The 22443-nt window shown below is 40.9% G+C and overlaps 1 protein-coding gene across 1 annotated transcript in view; it reads right to left on the reverse strand.

Moving 5' to 3' along the window:
* The window catches only part of LOC108550225 (zinc finger protein rotund), a 258860-nt gene that overhangs the window by 78466 nt on the left and 157951 nt on the right, over window positions 1-22443 (reverse strand). The window contains exon 5 of the mRNA XM_017903920.1: window positions 15680-15855. Coding sequence (XP_017759409.1) covers window positions 15680-15855 — 176 coding nt within the window. The remainder of the gene's footprint in view (window positions 1-15679; window positions 15856-22443) is intronic.

Below are 22443 nucleotides of genomic sequence, written 5' to 3' on the forward strand. Positions count from 1 at the left end.
TCCTTGTTGATTCTCTATCTATGCGTTTGCTACCAGTATTAGCCCTGTTTTTGTCAAAATTTCCAAAAACTAGAAATTTTTCCCTATATTTATTTATAACGTCGATGGACAGTGGATCGAGAAGATCTATATACGTATTTCCACACTGGTTTTTGAAATGTCTCCATATCACTTCTCGTCCTCGTTGCTTCTCTATCTACGCGTTTGCTACCAGAATTACCCCTGTCTTTGTCGAAATTTCTCTAAATATTTATTTGTCCAGTCAACGGACAGTGGATCGAGAAGATCTATATACGTATTTCCACACTGATTTTTGGAGTGTCTCCATATCACCTCTCGTCTTCGTTGCTTCTCTATCTACGCGTTTGCTACCAGAATTACCCCTGTCTTTGTCAAAATTGCCAAGAATTCGAAATCTTTCCATATATTTATTTGTAACGTCGATGGACAGTGGATCGAGAAGATCTATATACGTATTTGGACCCTGGTTTCCAGGATATCTGCAAGGATTTGTGTTCTCCCTGCCATTCACTTTCTCCACGCCATCCTTATCACCCTTTGCCTTCATTCATCGACCTCTGCGATTCACGTTGCGCATCCTTGACGCGGCATGGCCTCGTCCTTTTCCGTTCGTTTCCATCGGCCCTCCGGATCGCTTTTTGCCCTCCTTTTCGATCAAACCGCTCCCTTTTCTTCTGCTCCTTTTCCGTTTTCGCAGGCCATCATCATCTTGGCCGGGCAAGCCTCGATCGATCGGCTGATCGATCGCGAAGCACCGGAGCACCGGCCGCGGCCCGCAACGGGAAACCGCAACGCGGATCTAGTTAACCGCGCCGCGGAAATTATTCGCGGAATAATATCGGCCGCGAGTTCATTCCTCGCTCGGCTTCGCTCGCTCCTCGAATCACGCCGGGGTAAACGCACTTCCGTGCCGGGCAAATGCACCGTGTATCCGCTCGCCGCTTCCCGATTTTTCGACGACCCTCGTTTGCTTAATTCCTCCGTAGCGCCGATGCTCGCGGAGATATCGGCGATCGGGAAAAATTATTAAGACGGTGATTATTATCGAGCATCTGCGGCCGTCGCAGGCCCGTCGTGCTCGGATACGCCCGGCTAAAGCGAGTTATTTATGATAGCGGCAATCGCAATTATCGCGCAATTTTTCCCGTCCCCCAGAGATGGATATTATTAAGACTATTCGCGTGATCGATGCTCTCCTAGTTGTTGCCAACCGCCTTTCGCACGATCCAATCTCGCATTCGCCAATGTTATTTGCTTTGGAAATTTTTAATTCGGTGTCTGGGGTTTTCCATTTTCGCGAGATTTTTCTGCACGATGTGACGGTTGTTGAATCGTTTCGATTTTAATTTTTTGGGATCTGGATAAACGTTGAATAATAGTTGTAATAAAGAATATAGAATATTTTGGAAAAAGATTTCGATTGGAAGTCGTGTTAATTAGAAAAATGGCGACGAAGATAAGAAGAAGATCAGGAAATAGATGCAAACGAAATTTTCTTGCGAATTCTTTATTTTTTGAGGAGGTTGATCGAAGACCTTAATGCAAAATAATTAAACTAACGTTATTTGCGAATTTTTATATCTATTTGGTCAGTCGTAATTAGTTGTAAAATACAATTTTCGAGCAGAAAATAAAAGAAAGGAAGAGTTATCAGGGTCTCCATAATGGCGACCAGAAAGACGACACAAGGTCCTGCAAATCTCCCATACCTAAAATTTTTAATCCCTTCAACCATTTACACTTCAACAACGAGCCTAACTCGTTACGAATTCGCACGACCAAAATTTCATTATACTTCACGTGTTTTAACATACGTTCAAAATTTGAGAAAATTCTACAATTTTTCTACAATTTTATCGTGAATGGTATATATGTCTATGAGTTAACTAAAATTAAATACTCCACTATTTTTCAAAATAGAGTATTTTTTCGAACGAGATTCGCGAATTTTGATATTAATTTAGTCGGTCGTAATTAGTTCTAAAATATATTATAATTTTCAAGCATAAAATAAAAGAAAAGAAGAATTATCGATGTCTCCATAATGGCGACCATAAGGGCGACACAAGGTCCTGCAAACCCCCCATACTTAAAATTTTCTATCCTTTCAACCTTTCACACTGCAATAACGAGCCTAACTTAACTCGTCACTAGAAAATTCTTCAATTTTTGTACAATTTTATCTGAAATGGAAGTGCATAGAGTTTAATCGAAATTAAATATTCCATGATTTTTCAAAACACAGTATTTTTTCGAACGAGATTCGCGAATTTTTATATCAATTTAGTCAGTCGTAATTACTTCTAAAATATAATTTTCGAGCAGAAAATGAAAGAAAAGAAGAATTATCGATGTCTCCATAATGGCGACCATAAGGGCGACACAAGGTCCTGCAAACCCCCCATACTTAAAATTTTCTATCCTTTCAACCTTTCACACTGCAATAACGAGCCTAACTTAACTCGTCACTAGAAAATTCTTCAATTTTTGTACAATTTTATCTGAAATGGAAGTGCATAGAGTTTAATCGAAATTAAATATTCCATGATTTTTCAAAACACAGTATTTTTTCGAACGAGATTCGCGAATTTTTATATCAATTTAGTCAGTCGTAATTACTTCTAAAATATAATTTTCGAGCAGAAAATGAAAGAAAAGAAGAATTATCGATGTCTCCATAATGGCGACCATAAGGGCGACACAAGGTCCTGCAAACCCCCCATACTTAAAATTTTCTATCCTTTCAACCTTTCACACTGCAATAACGAGCCTAACTTAACTCGTCACTAGAAAATTCTTCAATTTTTGTACAATTTTATCTGAAATGGAAGTGCATAGAGTTTAATCGAAATTAAATATTCCATGATTTTTCAAAACACAGTATTTTTTCGAACGAGATTCGCGAATTTTTATATCAATTTAGTCAGTCGTAATTACTTCTAAAATATAATTTTCGAGCAGAAAATGAAAGAAAAGAAGAATTATCGATGTCTCCATAATGGCGACCATAAGGGCGACACAAGGTCCTGCAAACCCCCCATACCTAAAATTTTCTATCCTTTCAACCTTTCACACTGCAATAACGAGCCTAACTTAACTCGTCACTAGAAAATTCTTCAATTTTTGTACAATTTTATCTGAAATGGAAGTGCATAGAGTTTAATCGAAATTAAATATTCCATGATTTTTCAAAACACAGTATTTTTTCGAACGAGATTCGCGAATTTTTATATCAATTTAGTCAGTCGTAATTACTTCTAAAATATAATTTTCGAGCAGAAAATGAAAGAAAAGAAGAATTATCGATGTCTCCATAATGGCGACCATAAGGGCGACACAAGGTCCTGCAAACCCCCCATACTTAAAATTTTCTATCCTTTCAACCTTTCACACTGCAATAACGAGCCTAACTTAACTCGTCACTAGAAAATTCTTCAATTTTTGTACAATTTTATCTGAAATGGAAGTGCATAGAGTTTAATCGAAATTAAATATTCCATGATTTTTCAAAACACAGTATTTTTTCGAACGAGATTCGCGAATTTTTATATCAACTTAGTCAGTCATAATTAGTTCTAAAATATATTATAATTTTCAAGCATAAAATAAAAGAAAAGAAGAATTATCGATGTCTCCATAACGGCGACCATAAGGACGACACAAGGTCCTGCAAACCCCTCATACTTAAAATTTTCTATCTTTTCAACCTTTCACACTGCAATAACGAGCCTAACTTAACTCGTCACGAGAAAATTCTTCAATTTTTGTACAATTTTATCTCGAATGGAAGTCTATAGAGTTTAATCGAAATTAAATATTCCTTCATTGTTTAAAATCAAGGGGATAAAAATTCCTGACTTCTCGAGCTTCGACCCCCTCCTCTGCTCTCCTCCCCAGGGACCATAGATTTCGGTAGTCCAGTCTGAAAAATCCGACTTTGCACTGGCAAAGAGGAAAAACGAGTACCGTCGAAACAATGCGTCCAATGCTCGCCATTACGGCTGATGCGCGATTAATATTACCACGCTGTTCCCGTCCGTCTCCATAAACTCGAAATTTACGATTCCCCCGGCCGGGTCCGCTGGCCGCTTAATTACAATAAGAATCATCGTCCGGCTGTAAAATAATACGTAACGAACGTCGAGCAGCGTCCGACACACCGCCACATATCGTTCGTCGTAACGCTAATTATTAACTATCGTCGAAAGCGAACCGCCACAGCCGTCTCCTCTTTTCCTTTTTCCCGACCCCCTCGACTCTTCTTCTTTTTCCTTTTTCCGTGGTGAAACTCCGTCCTGAACCACCGTCTGCGCGATGACAAACTCGCCGAATCGTCTTTGACCAGAGATTAAGCCACCACTACCCTTCCTCCAACGATTTCATCCCTGATCCTCACGCCTTCTCACCCCCCTACATCGAATTCTTCCTGTTCTTCCACCCTACAGGTTCGCGAATCCCGATTACCTGCATTTTTATATCGCGGAAACGCGTATGAAATTGCGGAAAAATTTCTGGAGAATTTTCCGCGTATATCAATTCACGATTTTCAGATTTTTCAGGGAAAACAGAGGCTGTCTGTACGGGGTTGGTCAACGAGGAGGAAATGTAAAATAAATTTAAAAATTGATTTTATAAGAATTAAAAATTTTGATATAATAATTATATACATAATTTTTTAATTTTAAGTGATTTATTATAATAATTAGAGACAGGAGATGGTCGGATTCATTCTAATATTCTGTATTCCTTGATCTTTGTAGACGGCGGATCGATTAGATAAATAAATAAATTTAATCGATCACAATACTGTAAAAACCTGTCAGGTTTTACAGAATAATTAGTGCGACTTACCTCGTCAACCCCACGTTTTAAGACAGGTGTTTATTGGGTGGGTGATCAATGAGGAGGAAATATAAAATAGGAAGATGTTTGGATTCATTTTATTTTTCTGTATTCTCCTAATTCTTGCGAACGAGTAACTAATTAAATAAATAAATAAATTTAATCAGGCGTCATGTTGTAAAATCTTGTTATATTTTAGAGAACAATTGGACTTATTTATTTCGTCAACCCCTTGTTTCAAGGCCGATGTCTATTGAGTGATTGATCAACGAGGAGGAAATATAAAATAGAAATAGAAGATTTTCGGATTAATTCTAATTTTCTGCATTCTCCCAATCTTTGAATACGGATAACCGATTAGATAAATAAATTTAATTAGTCGCCATACTGCAAAATCCTGTCATCGATTTACCTCGTCAACCCTTTGTTTCAAGGCCGATATTTATTGAGAGATTGATTAACGAGGAGGAAATATAAAATAGAAATAGAAGATTTTTGAATTAAGTCTAATTTTCTGCATTTTCCTAATTTTCCTATATGGGAAACCGATTAGATAAATAAATAAATTTAATCGATCAGCATACAGTAAAATCCTGTCACGTTTTAGGGAGCAATTGGACCGATTTACCTAGTCAATCCCTTGTTTCAAAGCCGATGTTTATTGAGAGATTGATCAACGAGGAGGAAATATAAAACAGGAACAGAAAATATTCGGATTAATTTTAATTCTCTGCATTTTCTTAATTTTCGTATACGGGTAACCGAGTAGATAAATAAATAAATTTAATCGATCAGTATACAGTAAAATCCTGTCACGTTTTAGAGAGCAATTGTACCGATTTACCTCGTCAACCCCTTGTTTCAAATCCGATATTTAATGGGTGGTTGGTCAACGAGGAGCAAATATAAGATAGAAATACAAGATTTTCGGATTAATTCTAATTTTCTGCATTCTCCCAATCTTTGTATACGGATAACCGATTAGATAAATAAATTTAATTAGTCGCCATACTGCAAAATCCTGTCATCGATTTACCTCGTCAACCCTTTGTTTCAAGGCCGATATTTATTGAGAGATTGATCAACGAGGAGGAAATATAAAATAGAAATAGAAGATTTTTGAATTAAGTCTAATTTTCTGCATTTTCCTAATTTTCCTATATGGGAAACCGATTAGATAAATAAATAAATTTAATCGATCAGCATACAGTAAAATCCTGTCACGTTTTAGGGAGCAATTGGACCGATTTACCTAGTCAATCCCTTGTTTCAAAGCCGATGTTTATTGAGAGATTGATCAACGAGGAGGAAATATAAAACAGGAACAGAAAATATTCGGATTAATTTTAATTCTCTGCATTTTCTTAATTTTCGTATACGGGTAACCGAGTAGATAAATAAATAAATTTAATCGATCAGTATACAGTAAAATCCTGTCACGTTTTAGAGAGCAATTGTACCGATTTACCTCGTCAACCCCTTGTTTCAAATCCGATATTTAATGGGTGGTTGGTCAACGAGGAGCAAATATAAGATAGAAATACAAGATTTTCGGATTAATTCTAATTTCCTGCATTCTCCTAATTTTTCTATACAGATAACGGATTAGATAAATAAATAAATTTAATTAGTCGCCATACTGTAAAATCCTGTCATCGATTTACCTCGTCAACCCTTTGTTTCAAGGCCGATATTTATTGAGAGATTGATCAACGAGGAGGAAATATAAAATAGAAATAGAAAATTTTCGGATTAATTCTAATTTCCTGCATTCTTCCAATCATTGTATACGGATAACAGATTAAACAAATAAATAAATTTAATCAACCAGTATAGAATAAAATGCTGTCACGTTTTAGAGAGCAACTGTACCGATTTACCTCGTCAACCCCTTGTTTCAAGTCCGATATTTAATGGGTGGTTGGTCAACGAGGAGCAAATATAAGATAGAAATACAAGATTTTCGGATTAATTCTAATTTTCTGCATTCTCCCAATCTTTGTATACGGATAACAGATTAAACAAATAAATAAATTTAATCGCCCAGTATAGAGTAAAATGCTGTCACAGTTTAGAGAGCAATTGTACCGATTTACCTCGTCAACCCCTTGTTTCAAGGCCGGTGTTTATTGGGTCTGTTGGTCCCTGCACGAGCACACGTGGACGAAAAATTCGTTGGTACGCGAATATACCGTTGCACGTGATCTATGTAATTTGCCAGCCGAGTTCTTTCCCCTGCCGGCCCGCCGCCATCCCTTCCCACCAAGATCGGGCATCTGTAATTTTCGTCGATTTAATCCTCGGCGAGTCCGCTCGCTATTTATTACACTGTAATATTGAAATAAGCGGCTGACGAATAAGCGGGTCGCGCACCTCTCTCTTCATCTGCTGCTCGTCGGGCTTATGCGCGTGAGAGCTCGTCTTATTTGCCGCGGCTGATAAGACCCAGAAAGCCATTAAAGCGTTGCCTTGATCGGCATTTAATGAAGAAAATCATAATAACGAAGCAGCTGCAACCCCCCACTCGCTAATCTCGCCGCCGCTTCCTCAATTATCGACGCCGACGACCACGGGATCGGGCCGTGACTAGTATCGAATTAAGGGTATCGAAGGGAGCTACCAGGAGGGTCCTCGTGGCGAGCTGCACGCGAACGGGAGATGGACGTTGCCACTTTGTCGCGATCCATCCGAACTGGATCCCAAGTTCCCTCGTCACCTCCACACCCAGCAACATCCCCATCTTCCATTCCATTCTTCTCCACTTTCTCACCCAGAAATTCTTCATTTTCTTCTTCTTAAAATTTCTACACACGCAGAAATAGAGAGAGAGAGAGAGAGAGAGAGAGAGAGAGAGAGAGAGAGAAGCAGAGAGAGGAATGTTGACAGAGTGGCTGGCTTTCTTCGATATCGCAGCGGTAGAGACTAAAGGCGCGTCGCGGTTGAACTTTGCATCCATCAGGAGAGCCTTGAACCGTTCCGCGTGCATAGGAATTACGACTTTCTTGAGATTTGCATCCTGAAACTTACACTCGTTCTCGATTCGGAATGCCGGAGTCAACGGAGAAGGCAGACGAGGCTCGGACGGTGGAACAATACCCGGTAATTAAACACGCGCGATGGGTAATAATTAAGCGTGCACCCGATGGCCGTCGACGGAGCGGCTTTCACCGAGCTTCCGTTCGCCATTATCGTCGGGACGGAGGAAATCAGTGGCACCAACCGTCAATCATAAAACTCGCATACCTGGACGCGATCTTTTTCTCCCGAAAGTTAGCCAACTGTCGCCGCGGTGTAACGACGTGAAACGATCGCAAACCGCTTTCGATTAATTGCACATACACTGTTTGTCGGCGTGTCGTAAAAGAAAATGAATCCGCGAGGAACGCAGCTGGCCGGTTCACCGGCAACTGAAATCGGCCGATTTCGAAAAGTCGCCCGATTACACTCGCGCGGTGGTCCAAATCGTGGGGATAAAACGTTCGCAGCGACCGGGCCCCGGTCTATAGATCCGATCCTGGGACCGGTATCGAAGCAATAACGCGCATAAAGCGCTTGTAACGCGTTACGATACTCGCCAGCGAAATCCGTCCGCTCTTGTATCGCGCTCCATCTCTCGCGGCCTGCTCGCTTAATGGCAGGCAATAATTGTTGTTTTTCAACGGAAACGAGCAAGGTATATGTGTCAGATCAGGCACGATGTGTTTCACTGGCCTCCGGCCTATGATAATCTGTCCTATTCTATAACCGTTCGGTGAATATCATTAAATTTTAACGATCCGTCTTATGGTATGTTGCGCCGCGCGTCCTTCGCTCTCTCTCCAGCCTCAGCCGCTTCCTTTCCTTCTCTTTTCCTCTCCCAGACATTCTTTATCCTCCTCTATTGCTCGCGACGTCTCTCCGCCTGTCCGTTTATCCTCTCTCGACCACGATTTTCTCTCTCCAATTTTTCCCAATTTCTTCCTCATCGCCTAGGTTCCTCTTCATCCGCGCTCGTCCCCCCTGTACCCTCCGAATATTGTCGATCGGTCAAACGATCAGTTGGAATAAACGTTACTTCCATTCAACGTGAGTACAGCGCGTTACTAGTATCCTCGTCTTCGTTAATCGTTTTAATTTCCTCGAATTTCGAGTTCTACTCGTTCCTCTTCGTCCGCTTTGTTACGACCCCCCAATTTTCCAAGAGCTAGCCACCGTGTTCGAGTAAACGATGTTACCACTGACAGTTACGATCGTATTCAACTCTTTGACTGCCACGCCGAAATCACATTCGCTCAGGATGCCATGGGAGTATTTTTATTATTCAGAGCATGTAATGGCAAAATAATAATAAATTGGCGATGTAAGACAAAATTCTTGCAGCGTTCTTCAACACCCAATGGAGCGTTTATCTCATTGGCGGTCACGGGTGACCACCGTGGTGCCTTGGTAACGGTTGACAATCGACTAACTGTCAATTTTCATTCAATTTTTACAATTGTAAGTAGTTCAAACGCTTCAGTGACGTTACCAATGACCAACGTGGCAGTCAAAGTGTTAACGAGTTATTTCCAATATTCGGGAATATTTTAAGCCCCTTGATAGCAAAATTCTATGACGAAATGACGAAATGACGAAATTCGCAATTTGCCTCTAAACGCTTCCCAGCCAGTAATAATTTTATTTGCCAGCGATAAGGTTCCTGATTCCTTGGTAGGAATATACCAATATGACTATATAAATACTAATATACCAATATGACTCGCTACTATACCAATGTGACTATATAGCAATGTACCAATATGACTCGCTACTATACCAATGTGACTGTATACCAATGTAGCAATTTGACTCGTTACTATACCAATATGACTATATACCAGTTTACCAATATGACTCGCTACTATACCGAAGTGACTATATACCAATGTAGCAATTTGACTCGCTACTATACCAAAGTGATTATATAGCAATTTACCAATATGACTCGCTACTATACCAAAGTGACTATATACCAATGTAGCAATTTGACTCGCTACTATACCAATATGACTATATACCAATTTACCAATATGACTCGCTACTATATCATAGTGACTATATATCAATATACCAATATGACTCGCTACTATACCAAAGTGACTATATACCAATATAGCAATTTGACTCGCTACTATACCAATACGACTATATACCAATTTACCAATATGACTCGCTACTATACCAAAGTGACTATATACCAATGTAGCAATTTGACTCGCTACTATACCAATATGACTATATACCAATTTACCAATATGACTCGCTACTATATCAAAGTGACTATATACCAATATACCAATATGACTCGCTACTATACCAAAGTGACTATATACCAATATAGCAATTTGACTCGCTACTATACCAATACGACTATATACCAATTTACCAATATGACTCGCTACTATACCAAAGTGACTATATACCAATGTAGCAATTTGACTCGCTACTATACCAATATGACTATATACCAATTTACCAATATGACTCGCTACTATATCAAAGTGACTATATACCAATATACCAATATGATTCGCTACTATACCAAAGTGACTATATACCAATATACCAATATGACTCGCTACTATACCAAAGTGACTATATGTCAATATAGCAATTTGACTCGCTACTATACCAATACGACTATATACCAATGTCCCAATATGACTATACCACATGACTCGCTGTCAAAGAAGATTCTACAACGATTTCGAGCTGCCACGCGCGAGAAAGAGAGACTCTCCGAGCGGATCTATTAAAAATGCAGGAACGAAGGGCGATGTCCGATAATCCAAAGAGCCTGGATTGTCGTCAGGTTATAATAAGCGAAAGGAGACAGAGGGAGGAAAAAAGACAAAGGGGAAAGCAGAGAAAGTACAACTGGACCTCGGCTTACGCGCTCAGTCGTGCAGGCAGTTAAGGGATTAGAGGACTTTTTTAAATCTGCAAACAGCCGAAGGGAAAAGGGTTAGAGAATCTATGCTCCGATGTACCCGTGAAATCCGGTCGTAAACGCGGCGGAAAAACGTTCACGACAGCTCAATTTTCCAAAATCACCGCTCAACCCTTCCGCTACCTGCTGCACCAGGCCAAACGATACTTAACGCCTGGCCAATCGCTATGCTCGTCGAATTTTTTAATACCGTTCGACGACCATTGCCAATTGTCAATTTTACGATTTACATTTTTTCCCTCTTCGAGCTTCAATCTACACGATTCCGATTTTTACAATTGCTATTTTACAAACAATTTCACAGTTTAAACCCCATTGAACATCTTTAGAATTATGTAAAGATGGAAATTCAAATGGTGGAACCTTCTACGATTTCAATTTTCAATCGACTCGCGAAATTTGACTTTCGTGACCTTTCATTGACCTTCTACATTTTCAATTTTAATTTTCCCAAATTTATCCGAATTCGTAATTGAACTATTCGAAGTTCCATCCAAAGCGATTCGTAATCGAGAAGACATCATAAATTCGCCAAATTAAATTATACATGTCAAATTAAATTAAATTATATATGTATCGCCACTGTGCGAACATAGGGAAAGGATGATGTAAACAGGGACACGTATGATTGACACAATTATACGATTTAAACCCCATTGAACATTTCTAGAATTATGTAAAGAAGGAAATTCAAATGGTGGAACCTTCTACGATTCCAATTTTCAATCGACTCGCGAAATTTGACCGTCGTGACCTTTCATTGACCTTCTACATTTTCAATTTTAATTTTCCCGAATTTATCCGAATTCGTAATTGAACTATTCGAAGTTCCATCCAAAGCGATTCGTAATCGAGAAGACATCATAAATTCGCCAAATTAAATTATACATGTCAAATTAAATTAAATTATATATGTATCGCCACTGTGCGAACATAGGGAAAGGATGATGTAAACAGGGACACGCATGATTGACACAATTATACGATTTAAACCCCATTGAACATCTTTAGAATTATGTAAAGAAGGAAATTCAAATGGTGGAACCTTCTACGATTTCAATTTTCAATCGACTCGTGAAATTTGACCTTCGTGACCTTCCATGGACCTTCTACATTTTCAATTTTAATTTTCTCGAATTTATCCGAATTCGTAATCGAACTATTCGAAGTTCCATCCAAAGCGATTCGTAATCGAGAAGACATCATAAATTCGCCAAATTAAATTATATATGTCAAATTAAATTAAATTACACACACATCGCGAGCATAGGAAAAGGATGACACATTTTACATTTGTCCTTTCCTCCTGACTCGTGTCACCCTCTCATATCCTCTCGCATGTGTAGTATGTAACATGTATATAAATGCATGGATAGTGTAACAAAATAAATAAAAAAAAAAAATATACATCAATATATACTTTACTATTCTAATTAGGACAATCCTTTGACCTGATTTCTCCCTATTTAATACCAGTAATAATCGGTAGACGAAAATACGAAAGCGGAAGAGCCTGAGAAGGAAGTTAGCCAGCAGAAAGTTGGAAAATCGGTCGATCGACTCGGTACTCGACTTTCGCTGAGAAAATGGAAAACTGCGACGCGATTATCGGCGTTTCGCGTAAAATCGCGCGATTTCGAGGGGTGGAACAATGTCGAGTCACCGCGTAATTCCCCCGTGCTCGGATAGTTCGCTAATTACATTTACGAAGTTAACGCGGCTAATCGCGTTTGCGTCTAAGAAATCCTTGGATTCGGGGAAGGCACCGCGACGCAGGCTCGTCGACTCGTTGACGCGACTAATTGCAAAACACCGCCGGATCCCCGCGCGTGTTTTTGTGTGTTTTCGCGATTAAGCGCGCCGGAAAGCGCGATAATCCCCGGCCTTTCGACGAGCTAATCCTCTGCTCTGTCGTTGGATTACAAGATGTAAACGGCAAGGTCCTCGTCGTAAACGAGCCGTGCGACAGGCTCGATTTCGAGAAACACGCTGGTGCAACCCCTTCCTCTACCTGAGGCCCTCAGACGTCGGGCACGTCGTCGACTTCCGGGGGTGCGGGGGGTTCAAATAGAAATAAAATCGATACACGGACGGACGAGATACGCACGGGACGGGAAATGCTAGTCAGGCGAGGCTCCGGGGGGCGGCAGGGGGGCGGAATTTATGCACTTTTGTCTAGTTTCTTTTTTTCAGAAATGCCCCAGTCGCGGGGAAGATCGTGACGGAGGTGGAAATGGTTTTAGCTACCGAAAAGACGAGGAGGAACGACCTAGCTTGTTAATATATTTGTACACGACACGATGATACCAAGCTTCGGAATTTTGGGAAATTAATCGGGGGCAGAAAATGGAAAAGAATATACTTGAAAAATAGATAAATTGAAATTAAATTAAATATATCTTTCGAGGGAGGAAATATTGTATAGGAGAAGATTATGTTAGTGGTGGATGAAATATTAATAACAATAAGAACAATTCTTTATTAAATTAGAAAAATTGTCAAACACGAATAGCAAATTTAAACAGGAAGTGTCAGTTTGTTAAGGAAATTGTATCCAATTATATAGTGAGAGTGACTCATGTACTCAAAGAAAGTATGGATGAGGATTGCATGACAAAGGCTTTGAGCCTTGAGAAAATGGGAAAGAATATCTTTGAAAAATAGATAAATTGAAATAAAATTTGTATATCATTGAAGGGAGGAAATATACTATAGGATAAAATTATGTTAGTGGTGGATGAAATATTGATAATAATAAAAACAATTCTTTATTAAATTAGAAAAATGATCAAACTCAAATATCAAGTTTAAAACACAAATATTAAGTGTCATTTTATTAAGGAAATTATATCAAATTATATAATGAGAATGACACATGTACCCAAAGTATGGATGCAGATTGTATGACAAAAACATTGAGTGGACCAAGTTTATTAGAAAATCTTAAAAACTTTGTGTGTGTAAAAATTTATGAAACCAAGGGGGAGATTGTGGTAATGGTTACGTAGATTTTTAAATATATATCTGTTGATATAATAAAGGAGTGATGTCTGTAAGAAAGGGTAGAACAAGTATGCACGGGATGGCAATATTTAATGAATTCAGGTTATCGTGATAAATGATTATGTGCGTAATGATCGAGGTGTTGTGTGAATTGTGTATGTACATGTAATGTATGAAAGAAGAAAGAATCAAATGAGAGTGATTTGGCATAGGTCAGTTGCAATTGAGTTTTAATAGTGAAAAGAGGTGCGAGCATGTGATTGTGATAAATTAATTAGATTTATACTTAATATTTGCGTTTGATCATTTTCTGTAATTTAATAAAGAATCGTTCTTATTGTTATCGATACTGGCTATAACAATTATTGTTATTGATAATGGCTGTAATAATTCAATAGGTTTAGATCCCTCATTTATGTAGAAAAATTAGCTCACCACGAATTGACATTAGTCGAAAATGTCAATATAACTGAAAATTTTAATCAAAAACCTATAGAAATTGAAATGACTATAACAATCCAATAGGTTTTGATCCCTTGATTTATGTAAACAAATTAGCTTACCATAAATTAATTTAAACTATAATAATATTATCATTTTTGTAATTAAATAAAGAATTGTCCTTATTGTTATTAATATTTCATGCACGTCTAACAGATTAGACCATGGTGAAAGGTAGAGGAAGAATTAATAAAGGTGTAAATAAAAAATCAATGAAATGCGACAAACGAGGAGAGGGGGAAAATAATAAAATGATAATATCTAATAATATTATCATTTTCGTAATTAAATAAAAAATTTCTCTTATTGTAATTGATGTTTCATCCACGAATAATAAATTAGACCATGGTGGAAGATAGAGAAAGAATTAATAAATAAATAATGGATCTATAATAAATTACAAATTAAAAATCGATGGAATGCGACAAACGAGGAGAGGGGGAAATTGGAATCCCTTTACAGTACCGGTTAAAGGAAGGATTTGCGAAAAAATTAAGAGGAAAAGTGAAATTTATACGTGATTAAAGGAGAAAAAAATATCGTACGCGAAGATTACGCTGGGACTGCGGCGAAAGATAGGGAGGAAATTAGAAAGGAGGAAGCCAGAGGGGGTGTCTCCCCGTGTTTCCATGGTGTATTGCACCAGGAACGGAGAAAAGTGGTTGCCAGCTGAATGGCCGGTGTTTTATAACAGTGGCGAGAGCCGAATAACCCTCGTGGCTTTGTTGAATCGCGGCCTCACGAGTGTACCTGCGGTAAAAATCAGCCACTACTGTGCGTACGAGGCCTAAGGGGACACCGTAAAGGGTTGAAGCGCCATAAAACGACCCATTATCGGCACGGAAGAATGGAAAAAATGTCCAGTTACGTTTCCAACGAGCTAAGGCTCGCTTAATTGCACCCCCGAACTCTATTGCTCCTTCCTTCCTCGTTGGTTTCACTTTTTCCTCGCTTTTTTCCACGCTTACTTTTCCATGGGATCCCGTAGTTCCTTCGTTGGCGAAATTCAAGAAAAATTCCAATACCCACGAATTTTTACATCTTCGCGACACTCTTGCTAATAATTTCTGCACCCTAACGCTTTACTAACCTCCACTAGCAGACTGAGGAAATCACGGAAATTGGAAATCATAGTAATTATTTACGCTGTTAAAGGTTTCGTTAAAAACATCCTGAATAAAATCCTACTTATTTAGGGCTCGAGCAAGCGCCCGTAATCGAAGGTATTTTCCCTGGTTTCTGGACACGATCCACGCGAGTTAGCTTAAATTCCAGAATCTCGAGGGATTTTTCCGCGAACGAGGAGACAAAGCAAAGAAATACGAGGAATATTCCATCACTCACCTGTGGACACATCTTGCACTGGTACTTTCTCGGCGGATGAGAGTGTGGTCCACCCAGATGAGGGTTCAGATGCGACGGATGAGAGGGTTTCACGGTCAAAGGCTGAGGAACCACCAGCAGACTCGCTGGAGGACTTCCGCTGCTGGATCCTCCTGCGCCCCGGTATTGCTCGTCGCCTGAAAGCAGCGATCGCAATGCAAATCCTGTTAGAAGCTTCTCTCAAACCAAGTTCGACTAAATCCCGAAACTATCACGCGAGATATGAATTAGATCGCGGCACCTCGGAATCAAGAAGCTTCGCTGGTCTAGCAAACGCACGGAGTGTTCGGAATAAATAAGAGATCGAGCGTGGGGACGAGAAAATAACGCAAACAGTGTAAATAAAAATCGATTACCGTCTCTATGAATTATTGAACCGGGAACTGGAAGAATCTTTTTGTGGGAAAAAAAATAAATCCTCTGGAAATGGGGCAATCTTCCGTGACTAATCTCCGCCGTTCCTTTTCCTCTGTGTCTCGCGTGGAAAAAGAGGGAAAAATATCGCGAAGCAGCGCGTAGTAAATAAATTAATACCCGGATAAAAGGTATCCGCGAATTATGTTAAACAAGCATTATCCAGCAAAACTCGGCCATTATCGCGATCAGTTGGAAACATTAATCTGCCGCGAAATTTCTTCTACTCGTAGATCGTGCAAACGTAACACGAGCGTTACCATTACGAGCGCGGGTTTTATGGCCGAGTGTCTGGCCAGATTAGAAAGTCGCTATCGCGGGTATATTATTTATTTATTAAACAGGCACGGCGATTTCCCGAGCGTTGCAGAATCGGTGAAATTGCCGATTCGGGCCGGGACAATTAACGCTGGACGATACGTCGATGAAACGTAACCGTACAACTGGAAAAATCACCGATCTTTGATGCATCGATCACGGACACGTTCCGATTAATAACAGGATAATTCGAGGAATTTTCTATCGCGGCGAGTGATCTCGGGTAAAAAGGTTATAATTAGAGTACATTATGCGATGCCACGGAAATAAATGTCGTTACAAAAATGTTCGCCGTATCTCTGCCTTCCTCCCTCCATCCTCCCTCTCTGCTCGTCGCGAAAATCCACGGTTTACCTCCCTTCTCCGACGTAAATTCGCGTAACGCGATTCCGCTGCGAAAAAACCACTCCGAATTCCGCGAATCTTCGTTTACGCGAAAAAATAAATAAAAAGTAAAAAAATTCGCAGAAAATTGAATGATCCTTTGAATTAACTACGCCCAAACGATCCCATAGGATCCCAGAAGATTCCAAGGCACCCTGGAGAACTCCAGAGGATCCCAGTGGATCCCAGTGAATCCCAGAGGATCCTAGAGGATCCTAGAGAACTCCAAAGAATCCCAGAGAATCCCAGAGGAACCCAAAGAACCATAGAGGATCCCAGTATTATCCCAGAGGATTCCAGAGAACTCGGAAGAATCCCAGAGGAACTCAAAGAACCCTAAAGGATCCCAGGAGGATCCCAAAGATTCCCAAGGGGATCCCAGAGGATTCCAGAGAACTCGGAAGAATCCCAGAGGAACTCAAAGAACCCTAAAGAATCCCAGGAGGATCCCAAAAATTCCCAAGGGGATCCCAGAGAAATCCAGTGGATCTCAGAGAAATCCAGTGACTCTCAGAGAAATCCAGCGACTCTCAGAGAAATCCAGTGGATCCTAGAGAAATCCAGTAGATCCCAGAGAAATCCAGTGGATCCCTGAGAAACCCAGTGGATCCCTGAGAAACCCAGTGGATCCCAGGGAAATCCAGTGGATCCCTGAGAAACCCAGTGGATCCCAGGGAAATCCAGTGGATCCCTGAGAAACCCAGTGAACCCCAAAGGATCCCAGTGAGTCCCAGAGGAACCTAAAAAGTCCCAAAGGATCCCAGTGAATCTCAGAGGAACCCAAAGAGTCTCAGAGGATCCCAGAGAAAGCAAAGACTCGACAAGGTTGGCCTAGAGGAGGAATATTTGCATAGCTGATGAGAAGGGAGCGGATTTTGATAAATCGGCGCGGTGTTTGACGAAATCGCCGTGTCCGCGCGAGATCTACAAGCGTCGGGGCCGCGATCGACGCGGATAGGCACCGGCGTGGATAATTAATGGAAGGTGTGCGGGCCGCGATACGAGGAATTGCTCGGGCGCGAGCAAACACGCAGAGAAAGAGGCACGCGGAGCGACTGACGCAACGGCGCGCGAGGGGCAAGGATCCTGGCAGGTTGCAAGGACGAGTGATCCTGCGTTACGAGTGGCTGTCATTAAAGGCGAGTTCTCGATATCGAGATCGAACCATGCGGCAAGGTACAGGTGCATCCGCTCGGTGTGTGCGTGCGTGTTCGATCCAGCTCACGTCTCCTTTCCACCCGATCGGTCCTCCTTCGTCTTCTATTAACATTTTTCTTCCTGCCCGCCGTCGCTGCTCTTAAAATCGACGCGATCGCCGGAAGAAAGTTTCGAGTTTCACAGAATCAGTCTCCTCTGGTCCAACCTTCTACACGGGATCGAGGATGTCGGGGTTCGCGGACTCTGTCGTCGTTCAACCTCTTCAGGGACGAATCCCTTTTCGCGTTTACATTGCAATAATTTCGAAACGGTGATTATAGACCAGAATAAACCACTACTAACGGCTACAAACAACGAGGTTTGTCGAATTTTATCCTTGAAGGATCCTATAACGAATGCTCCTCCAACTGGTACCAATTCTCTTTTCGTTCATATTAATCAGAATTTTCGAAAAATTAATGGTACACACGTGTGCTAGTATCCACGCAAAGAGGCTAACAATATTTTTGTTATTTTTACCTTTCAGATCGATATTTACCATATCGAGTTTCTAAATGTCACTTCGTTGGACACCTAAGAATAATGGACTCATCAGAGATGGACTCTCGTGAGAGAAACTAAATTTTTGGACTGAAATGTCTTTTCTGTAAGAGCATCGATTTCTTTTTTATTATTTCCACTTTCGAATTCAACAGGGAAAAGAATATTAGACATATGGAGTATCTAAATTTCATTTCATTTGGCACCAAAGAGTAATGGACTCATCAGAGATGGACTCTAGTGAGGCACACTTAATTTTTGGATTAAAATGTCTCATTTTGTACGAGTATCGATAATTTTTCCGAGTACCAACCTTTTAATTATACACGTTTTCACGAATTCCGATCTGTTTCATAGACCACGCAATCGAGGACAGAGCAGACTGATTTTTATCATCGCGTTCGATTAGACAGGTAACAGCCTGTGCAAGATAGGCACAAGGTCGAAATTCTACTCGTAACACATCAACGCTATACATATATACCATAACCGTAGTTAAATGACTAAACCAAAAAATTCATTAAAAATTATTCAAGGTGGAATAAACGGAATAAAGGAAGACAAGAAAATCGATGATACTCCCGTTGAAAGGAAGAATCAACGAGTCATAGAATGTTTAACAGGACATCCAAAATCAGTTATTCAAACTGCTACATGGGTCCCCACTGAATTGATGCTAGAAAAGAAATTCTTGACACGTGGAGCTTCTAAATATCGCGAAATTATTGTCAAACGACGGAGTTATTAGTCATCACGTGACATTTTCACGAATTTGGATCCTCCTTCTAGGAAAAATTTCGCAGAAATGAGGACGGATACAGCAGAGAACAGGACCTAGGTCCTAAAGCAGGAAATATTCGTAATCGGGATTCAAAATTTTCTACGATAGAGTGAACTCGTGTTAGGTGACTAGTCAGGTAGAGTCCTAGAATACAAAATATAATATTTATAGCCAGGATTCAAAATTTTCCGCGATCAAATGGATCCGAGTTAAATGATTAGTCAGGAGGGATCCTACAGTAGGAAATATTCGTAACTAGGATTAAAAATTTTCCACGATCAGGTGGACACGAATTAGGTGACTAGTTAGGTAGGGTCCAAGAATAGAAAATATTTATAGCCAGAATTCAAACTTTTCCACGATCAATTGGATCCGAATTAGATGATTAGTCATGAAGGGTCCTAGGGTAGCAAATATTCGTACCCAGGACTCAAAATTTTCCACGATCCAGTGGACCTGAGTTAGGTGACAGGTCAGGTAGAGCCCTAACGTAGGAAATTTTAACTAGGACTCCAAATTTTCCACGATCCAGTGGACCTGAGTTAGGTGACAGGTCAGGTAGGGTCCTAAAGTAGGAAATTTTAACTAGGACTCGAAATTTTCCGCGATCCAGTGGACCCGAGTTAGATGACAGGTCAGGTGGGGTCCTAGAGTAGGAAATTTTAACTAGGACTCGAAATTTTCCGCGATCCAGTGGACCTGAGTTAAGTGACTGGTCAGGCAGAGTTCTAGTGCAGGAATTACTCGTACTCAGGACTCAAAATTTTCCACAATGCAATGGATACGAGTTAGGTGACAGGTCAGGTAGAGTCCTAAAGCAGGAAATTTTAACTAGGACTCGAAATTTTCCACGATCCAGTGGACCTGAGTTAGGTGACAGGTCAGCTGGGGTCCTAAAGTAGGAAATTTTAACTAGAACTCGAAATTTTCCGCGATCCAGTGGACTCGAATTAGGTGACAGGTCAGGTAGGGTCCTACAGTAGGAAGTTTTAACTATTACTGACAATTTGCCACGATCCAGTGGACCCGAGTTAGGTGACAGGTCAGATAGAGTCCTAAAGTAGGAAATTTTAACTAGGACTCGAAATTTTCCACGATCCAGTGGATCCGAGTTAGGTGACAGGTCAGGTAGGGTCCTAAAGTAGGAAATTTTAACTAGGACTCGAAATTTTCCGCGATCCAGTGGACTCGAGTTAGGTAACAGGTCAGGTAGGATCCTAGAGTAGGAAATTTTAACTAAGACTCGAAACCCGCGATCCAGTGGACCTGAGTTAGGTGACAGGTCAGGTAGAGCCCTCACGTAGGAAATTTTAACTAGGACTCGAAATTTCCCGCGATCCAGTGGACTCGAGTTAGGTAACAGGTCAGGTAGGATCCTAGAGTAGGAAATTTTAACTAAGACTCGAAACCCGCGATCCAGTGGACCTGAGTTAGGTGACAGGTCAGGTAGAGCCCTCACGTAGGAAATTTTAACTAGGACTCGAAATTTCCCGCGATCCAGTGGACTCGAGTTAGGTAACAGGTCAGGTAGGATCCTAGAGTAGGAAATTTTAACTAAGACTCGAAACCCGCGATCCAGTGGACCTGAGTTAGGTGACAGGTCAGGTAGAGCCCTCACGTAGGAAATTTTAACTAGGACTCGAAATTTCCCGCGATCCAGTGGACTCGAGTTAGGTAACAGGTCAGGTAGGATCCTAGAGTAGGAAATTTTAACTAAGACTCGAAACCCGCGATCCAGTGGACCTGAGTTAGGTGACAGGTCAGGTAGAGCCCTCACGTAGGAAATTTTAACTAGGACTCGAAATTTCCCGCGATCCAGTGGACTCGAGTTAGGTAACAGGTCAGGTAGGATCCTAGAGTAGGAAATTTTAACTAAGACTCGAAACCCGCGATCCAGTGGACCTGAGTTAGGTGACAGGTCAGGTAGAGCCCTCACGTAGGAAATTTTAACTAGGACTCGAAATTTCCCGCGATCCAGTGGACTCGAGTTAGGTAACAGGTCAGGTAGGATCCTAGAGTAGGAAATTTTAACTAAGACTCGAAACCCGCGATCCAGTGGACCTGAGTTAGGTGACAGGTCAGGTAGAGCCCTCACGTAGGAAATTTTAACTAGGACTCGAAATTTCCCGCGATCCAGTGGACTCGAGTTAGGTAACAGGTCAGGTAGGATCCTAGAGTAGGAAATTTTAACTAAGACTCGAAACCCGCGATCCAGTGGACCTGAGTTAGGTGACAGGTCAGGTAGAGCCCTCACGTAGGAAATTTTAACTAGGACTCGAAATTTCCCGCGATCCAGTGGACTCGAGTTAGGTAACAGGTCAGGTAGGATCCTAGAGTAGGAAATTTTAACTAAGACTCGAAACCCGCGATCCAGTGGACCTGAGTTAGGTGACAGGTCAGGTAGAGCCCTCACGTAGGAAATTTTAACTAGGACTCGAAATTTCCCGCGATCCAGTGGACTCGAGTTAGGTAACAGGTCAGGTAGGATCCTAGAGTAGGAAATTTTAACTAAGACTCGAAACCCGCGATCCAGTGGACCTGAGTTAGGTGACAGGTCAGGTAGAGCCCTCACGTAGGAAATTTTAACTAGGACTCGAAATTTCCCGCGATCCAGTGGACTCGAGTTAGGTAACAGGTCAGGTAGGATCCTAGAGTAGGAAATTTTAACTAAGACTCGAAACCCGCGATCCAGTGGACCTGAGTTAGGTGACAGGTCAGGTAGAGCCCTCACGTAGGAAATTTTAACTAGGACTCGAAATTTTCCGCGATCCAGTGGACTCGAATTAGGTGACAGGTCAGGTAGGGTCCTACAGTAGGAAATTTCAACTATTACTGAAAATTTTCCACGATCAAGTAGACCCGAGTTAGGTGACAGGTCAGGCAGAGTCCTAGGGCAGGAAATATTCGTACCCAGGACTCGAAATTTTCCGCGATCAAGTGGATCCGAGTTAGGTGACCGGTCAACGGCTAAGAAGCTCTGAGAACACGATATTGGCGAAACGCGGCGGGCACCGCTCGTTAAAATCGTTTCATCACGAGATCCGCAGGCAGTTCTCGATTTCCTAAAAAACAGCCGCGTTTCGCACGCCACGATCGAACATTTCTGACTTTCATTACGCATTACGCGTTC

This window comes from Eufriesea mexicana, unplaced genomic scaffold (genome assembly GCF_001483705.2).
Source record: "Eufriesea mexicana isolate 0111107269 unplaced genomic scaffold, ASM148370v2 scaffold2551, whole genome shotgun sequence".
Classification (NCBI taxonomy): domain Eukaryota; kingdom Metazoa; phylum Arthropoda; class Insecta; order Hymenoptera; family Apidae; genus Eufriesea; species Eufriesea mexicana.